Source organism: Oculina patagonica, chromosome 12, assembly GCF_052425735.1.
Source record: "Oculina patagonica isolate OP01 chromosome 12, crgOcupat, whole genome shotgun sequence".
In the NCBI taxonomy this organism is placed as follows: Eukaryota; Metazoa; Cnidaria; class Anthozoa; order Scleractinia; family Oculinidae; genus Oculina; species Oculina patagonica.
The window spans coordinates 29,255,651-29,263,095 of record NC_135769.1 but is presented as its reverse complement, the minus strand read 5'-3'; the positions used below and the strand labels follow the sequence as shown (position 1 = coordinate 29,263,095).

The 7,445-nt window shown below is 37.0% G+C and overlaps 1 protein-coding gene across 1 annotated transcript; it reads right to left on the bottom strand.

Moving 5' to 3' along the window:
• Positions 1 to 2,593: 2,593 nt before the first annotated feature.
• Positions 2,594 to 6,802, bottom strand: LOC144634058 (pyroglutamylated RF-amide peptide receptor-like). The gene is made up of 5 exons (XM_078493004.1): positions 6,705 to 6,802; positions 5,671 to 5,814; positions 4,483 to 4,756; positions 3,527 to 3,784; positions 2,594 to 2,973 (listed from the first exon to the last, which is right to left on the bottom strand). Exons 2-5 carry the CDS (start codon positions 5,781 to 5,783, stop codon positions 2,635 to 2,637), a joined length of 984 nt encoding a protein of 327 aa, XP_078349130.1. The 5' UTR covers positions 5,784 to 5,814; positions 6,705 to 6,802; the 3' UTR covers positions 2,594 to 2,634.
• Between the last annotated feature and the right edge of the window lie 643 nt (positions 6,803 to 7,445).

The following is a 7,445-nucleotide window of genomic DNA, read 5'->3' as shown; positions in this document are numbered from 1 at the left end:
CCCCCCCCCCCTTTGCCTTGTACGTCCGAGGGTTAAACTAGACGTCTGGAAGTTTTTTACTCGCAACTTTACAATAAGGGAATAAAATGACTTTTTAAGGGAATATTGTTTATTTGCGCCCGCATAGTGTCATTTGTGGCCCGAGCGCGAAGCGCAAGGGCCACAAACGACACTACAAGGGCGCAAATAAACAATATTCCCGAAAAAAGTCATTTTATTATCATTATTGTCAATAAACAAGGCCAAATAACATCCAGATAGGTAACACATTCAGTTTAATGAAATTAGCATCATGATTTTCAATTCAAATAACACAAGTACTTCGTCGCAATGAAAATTAACATACACGATGCTACTGAGGCTCTTATTGTGTAGTTGTAGTATAAAAGAGCTAGCTGCAGTGTCTCTAAAAATAATTAGCAATGGTTTGATTCTGGATAATAATACTTTACAAACTTACATTTTCCGATTGAACTTCGGCGTACAATTCCTGCAACTGCTTTAGCTAAATTAGCTCGACCGTTTCGTTTCTCGCAAGACAACACTGAGAAGAAGAGACAAAGAGAGCAACTCCTAGGAGTTGCTCTCTTTGTCTCTTCGTCTTGTGCATTTGCTTCTAAATCTGATTTTTTGGCTGTATTTTGTCCCATTTACAACAAATAGACTCTGATTTGTCCTTACCGAACACAATTCGCTTGTCCAAAAACTGTTCGAGACTCTTGCTGTACGCGTACGCACCTGAATGGTTTTCCCGCGTCAGCGACGCTGATTGGTTAAAGTTAATCGGGTGATGAACTGAGAACCAATCAGCTGCATGGCCGCTAGGAGTCATTTGCGGCCCGCAAAGCGCGTGTTTTCAATAGGGAAGTTTTCAATTTGGCCGCGTGTATTGATAATAATACTGATTGGCAGTATTTACACACAGCATTTTCAGAACTAATTGGCAGTTTGTTATTTAACTGACTCGTTAAAGTTGTCAAGTTCGGTTTGATATTTCATTCCGGTTTTCAGTTTTTGTGTATACAGCCCTTAACAAAAAATGTTTCTTTTCCCGTTTTCCTCTCTAGCTAGTGAAATTGGGCTGGTCGGTAGACAAATAAAGAAAAACAACTGAAAGAGAGCCTTTGCAAAATTGCAAAGTTGCGCGGAAAAGGACATCTGGTTTGACTGTAATTAAACCTCAAAATCAACGTTTTGTTCCCCTATACCTGTTGCACACCTCACAATAATCCCGTAAGCGCTCTTTATAAGCGCTTGTGCCGATACTCTCGGCAAAGGGCCACTATCCCCTCATGTCCGGTCTTCCTTGAACAGTTTGTGTGGCAAACTTCACTTTTAAGAGAAACTCGTGCGGTCTCTGGAGAAACACGACAAATTATTGATTTATGTTAGTTTATCTTAGCCAAAAATTAGAAAACACCGTATCCTTTTTAAAAATATCCTCGATCGAGAAACATATCATGCACTTTCACATTAATTGATTTCCTGTAGATCACGAAGAGTGTTTACCAAGGGTGTAAAAAGACCATGAAAAATGAGGTCTATTTTATTTTGTTTAACAGCTGACAACTGAAAATATTGCAGAAGGGTTATTAGCAGGAAAATCTTGCGTTCTTCCCTTTTTCTTTTGGCTGACAATTCTAAGTTACAAAATGCTTCGCCTGCTTTTCTCTGCATTTCTGCTTTCTAACATGTTTGTATTCCTTCTTGAATTACTATTTTATTCAGAGCGTTATTCGTATTTGTTTTCGACTTAATCTTACATACAATCACTAACTAAAAATAGAATTCATTTGAAGTCACCAACAATGATTTTCATCAAGGGAGCATTTGCGTGTGTTGTTGCCATGTTTCAGTTCTTTAATTACGCTACAAATGTGATATTCACCTGTAAAATAATATTCAGACTCAGTGAGCACTATTAAATATTTATCTCTTCTTCGCCTCAGTAAATACAAACAAGCAGGAGCGATGGCAGCTATCGTACATCACACAGTTGGAACTAGTGTAAGATTAAACATTAAAATTAACAAATTAACTAAAAAGGGTTTTGCTTAATTAGGGACCGTTAAAACACCTAAACCGGAGAAGTTCACCTAAAATAGGGATTTACACCACCCAAATTTCAAACAAAAAAGGCACAAAATAATAATAAAAAAATACAACCATTTCCTTTTGTAGTAATAACACGTTGCGATGTCAAGCGTCCAGCAAACGCAACCTCATGAAAGCAAAAATACCATGATAAATTATGATATGACTTTCTTAAGTTAGAACGTTCTTCATCTAGCAAAAATGGAAAACGTTTTATTAGTTACTGTCGCAGAAAATTCACAGGTAGTTCATGGGCGGATCCAGTATTGATATTAGGAGGTGGTGCACCACTAAGGAATGGTGACTGGTGACGTAAACATATTTTGGAAGCGAATATAAGGCCGCAAGTTATCTTGGGGGGGGGGGGGGGCACCCTCCCGCTAGACCCTCCCCCCTGTGGTTTGTCAGCTGTTTGCATTTTGAAAGTTTAATTATATTTATTATTGGCTGAGGTTATCAGCATCGTGTTGTTCAACTAAATTCAAACAAATGGGGGTATTGTCGACACTCAAATAAAATCCGAAGAAAAAAAATAACTCATCACTGCGTGACACTTGGTCTTGTGTTGTGGGTCGAGTTGGCGATGTTGATGGCACTGCCCATGTTGTGAAGTTCCGATGTTGGGTGGACCCTTGCTGCCAAGGACCGAGTGCAGCATATCATTCCTTTCATCTTCTCTCTGAATTGTTGGTTCAACAGCGCATACACAAAGGGGTTGACGGCAGAATTGAATAAGACCATTGTGTTAGTAATGGCAACTGGAACAGGAGCAATGTTGTAGGCAGCATATCGACTTGCGTCTGCACCCCAACAGATACCAAATATGGCAGTGACAGTAACAACCATCAAGGTGACACGCTTCCGAACCTTTATGACACCCTGTGTATAGAGAGATGCAAAGGTCTATTAAGACACGTATAGCAATACTATATAAAACTTAGACATAATGAGGTGAACAGAAAGGGACAAAAGATTCAAGAAAGTTTATCGTCTTCAGCTGAGCAAACAGGCCTAAATTCAGGAGGCCTTCTTTTTGGAGGGGATTTGCATCTGAGATTTTGGAAAAGGGTGGGATTATTTCGGAGGAGGGTGGTTAATGTTTTGCTCAGCTTCTTTATAAGAATTGTATTGCGGATACACTTTATTTTAATAACGTTGTCGTATTTAAACTGAAACAATGACAAATAGGAATCACTTAGACATCCAAATCTCGAAAGTTAAATTGTCCAAATCAAAATCATGCAAGAAAAAAGCAATGAGATTCGAACATCAAGTCCTAAATCAAACATTAATATCCCAGCTGAGTTCTTTTTTGAAGTTTTCTGTCTAGTTCAAAATGATCACTTAACCGCATTTTTTTCAGCTAAGGAAACCACGTGGCAAGAAATGACAGATACTTTTTTGTGGATTCTACCAACAGTTATACACTTACCATTTGTTGGTGGGTGAGTTGACTGTTGTCATTACGTTTAAACCACAAAGTGTACACGACTTTGGCGTACAACACAATCATCAGCATCATTGGGAGGAGTGTGTAGAGTAACCATGCCAAGCTATGACCCTGCGCCATCCAACTCTGAGGCCAAACATACAAGCAGAATGTGCTGTGCTCGTCCTTTACAATATCCGTGGCAAGGAAAAGTGGGAGAGAGGGTATAACTGCAATGACCCAGCTACCAGAGATGACCCACTGAAAACGTAAGGTTTAAGATAGAATCCATCAGGAAATCGAGTAATATTCCAGTTGGAGTACCAAAATAATTAAAATCCTATTGCGTAATTTCTACCCTTTTTAAAACCTAAGATGCAAGTAATTTTCCGTGATAACATCAACAACAATTTCTTAGCAAAGCATGAGAAAATGAATTTCAAAGTTCACAAGAACCATGTATCTTGTAGGTAAAATTTCACGTGTAGCTACCGCCTTCTAAGCGATTTAGTGGAATTCAGTGTACCTTCGAAATTTGTTTGCGATGTTTGGTGTTGTTAGAAATCATTCCTTTTTGACAAGATATTTGAATCAGTTACACTGACGTTTTTAATAAGATGTAGATAATTTTGGTACATTATTTTGGCCAATGAATACTCAAAGTTCTGGCGGATTCCGTCTTAATCAACTTCATTATTGCATCTCCAAAAGTATCCACGCGATACTTATGGAAGTTGCAATGTTTTAAACGAGCTTCAAAAATTGTTTATTTTAACGTCACATGCAACAATGACGTCATATCTCCAAAATATATTTTTTTGGATTTTTAAATTTTCAAAAAGATTTCAATTTTTTTCTTTATTGTCATTGAAAATTTGGCAAAAATATAATAAATTTAATTTAAAAAACCCTAAAATTAAATCTCACTCAGAAAGGGAAATAACCTTCAGTTGACAAACCTTCAGCTTGTTTACGGTAAGCTTCCATTTGTTATCAAGAGGATGCATTACTGCGTGATATCGTTCAATGGAGATTGCTACCAAAGTGACAATCGAGGAGGCTGCTGCAAGCCAAGCGACGTTACCATGCGTAAATAGTTTGCAAAGAACTGTACCTGCCACTCCGTCTGGATGGTTGGTGTAAGTAAGGTCGGAAAAAACACTTGGAGTAATAAACGCCGCGAACAGGATATCTGCTACAGCCAGGTTGACAATAAGGAAATTTATAGGAATCCTGTGGAATTAAAAAGCATTTGATAAATAATAATAAAAAAAAATATAATGAATTTATATAGCGCATTTTTCATGTATATATGTTCAAATGCGCTGTACATGTACATCTACTTATTCAAGTCTCAAAGGCCAGACCACAACACCGGGAGCTTCGTGCCCTACTCTTTTCGAATAGTGTGTGGGTTCTTTAACGTCCCCTGTTATAAGACTGAAGATACAGGAGACGGGACCTACGGTTTACCGTCCTTTTCCTTGCGGCCCTTTTAAATTATAAGGTAACAATAAATAACAAATCTAAAAGACTATAATAAATATTAGTATTAATACAAATAGGAACAGTATTACAACAGTATTATCACTCAGAAAGGAAAATAACTTCTCTTGACACTCAAATAAAAAACCGCACTAATCCAGGGCTATTGTGATTTGTCAGTCAGGTGAAAACCGTATGGAAATTGTGGTTGAAAAAATTGCGGGATAGAAGCGTCGGCAAGCAACGTGCAAGAAGAAACTACACGAAAGAGAATAAGCAAGATGGCATTTTGCTTCTGTCGTTTATGAATCGACTAACTTCTTCTTCCACATTTTAAAGCTCTACAAAAATGGAAACCCAACTCGCACAACATTGATAGTTTTAAAGTCTCCATGGCATCATCATCTATCAATCCGGCGGTTGGTATAAATCCTTTCCGACACTTCATTCTAATTTATGTTATTTCCTATTGGAAGTGTTTTACGCGCAGCAGCCTGTATGTATATTAATGAATTACATATTTTTTTGCTTAAAGTAAATAAATGTTCTTTTAAAATCATTTTTCAAGGAATACTATGATTTTTTTTAAAAAATATAGTTGTAGTGGAAAACGTTTTTATCATCTATAAAAATGTTGGTTATTTATTTCAGTCTCGACATACCTCAGATCTCGATTTCTTTTTACGATCGCACAAACCAGAGAGTTCCCTACGATATCTACAATGACCAGTATTGAGAGTACCGTTGTTATGGCAATAGTGGCTGAATCGAACATGATAGATGAGCGTCAATGCTAATTTCGTGAACTAAACAAAGACAAAATAAGTATGCACAAGTCCTGGTATGATAATTGATGGTAGCCAAAGCGGATTGGGATCAAAGATCAGAAAAAGGGATAATGGATAGCGGCTACTGTTTAAGATAAAAGAGATAGACAAATATACTGATATCAATACTGCAGCTAATAGGCTGATCATAAGCTTTCGTACACTATCTACCATAAATGTGCATTAGCTCTAGGTCGTCGAATGGAATAAGTCTAAATTGCCAAGAGTAAGACAACAATTTTAGCAACAGCGAAAAGCACATTCCGGGAACATTTTAGAAGGTACCTTTAATAATTTAACAGATTTGAACTGTATAAAAAAAGTATGAATTGGCTAATATATGAAGATTAAATGTAAACCTGGAAATGTAGTTGCTGTATCGATCTCTAGTTCTCAAAAATCAGTTCAGTCAGCTAACGTAGAGGATTGAACCAAAAATTCAAACGTTCATTCTCAAGGGGTAATGGCTGTTTCGCGTTTTTCTTCGACGACTTTGATGTCAGCAGTCGAATTTGGTATTGTTACTCTATCAAGAGTAAGCTTCGACAGGCTAATTTCTTTTCAAATAAAAATTCAGAATCAATTGTCTGTTGCGAGCAGCTGAAATCGACATTTTAGGTCAGTCCTTCGCTTTACTATTCAGGTAGTTCCCACGATCTATGCTTATAGACGTCTGAACGTTTCAGCCTACGTAGCTTTACGCCAGTTAATTACCTTTAAAACAACAGAGAATTTTTGAATATATTTCGTCTCGAAATTGGAAAGTATCATATGCCAAAACTAAACAAGATCTAGACAAAACAAAATAAACAAAAAATGGAAGCTCTGAACATATGCCCTTCGTAGCCTCTTACACAAAGAACAGTTACCTTTAGCCTGTACAAAACGGACTCAAATTTTCATCCTTTAACCGAGTTCTGTCAGCATTCAGTAAAAAGGGTGAAGCGTGCCAGCTACTAAGGCTTTCAAACAGCGCGATCTAAAATTAAAAAGTAAATGACGTGAAAAAAGAAGATGTCATTATTTTATCACAATACACATTAAAGGAGCAGGATATAAGCAAGTTAATAAAAATCATGTAAGCAAAAGCTACAATTCAGCACTTTGGACGAAATTAACATTTGGTTTCTCGCTGAGTTGTAGCCTGCGTAAGCCAAGTGTCAATTCAAATTTCTTACAACAGACTGAAATAGAAAATTAAATTAAAACGTTGAATGACCAAAATGTTTCGAACTGTTACGTAACTCTTCGTTATGAAAGGTGCTTTAGCTACCTTAAATTTCTAAAGAATAAAGATTTTCGAGGAATAAATATTTCTTGCTAAAGTGAACAACGAAGTGAAACTGATTGCGGAGGTTGCCTTAATAGTCAAGATCACGACCGTAACCAAAAACTGTGTCATCCTAAGTAGCATTTAGCTAAATGTTAAAGAAAACGTCTTACCTTTATCGTAGTTATTGTCAATAATTATGTGGTTTACCTGAAACTTAACAAGCTTGCTCTCGTTCTCAGAAACATTCAGTCAGCTAACGTTGGCCTTAACGAGTTTTTTCTTCACTGCTTTCGAAGTAGGCAGTAAATGGTCTTAACTTTATCATAGCAATATCAAT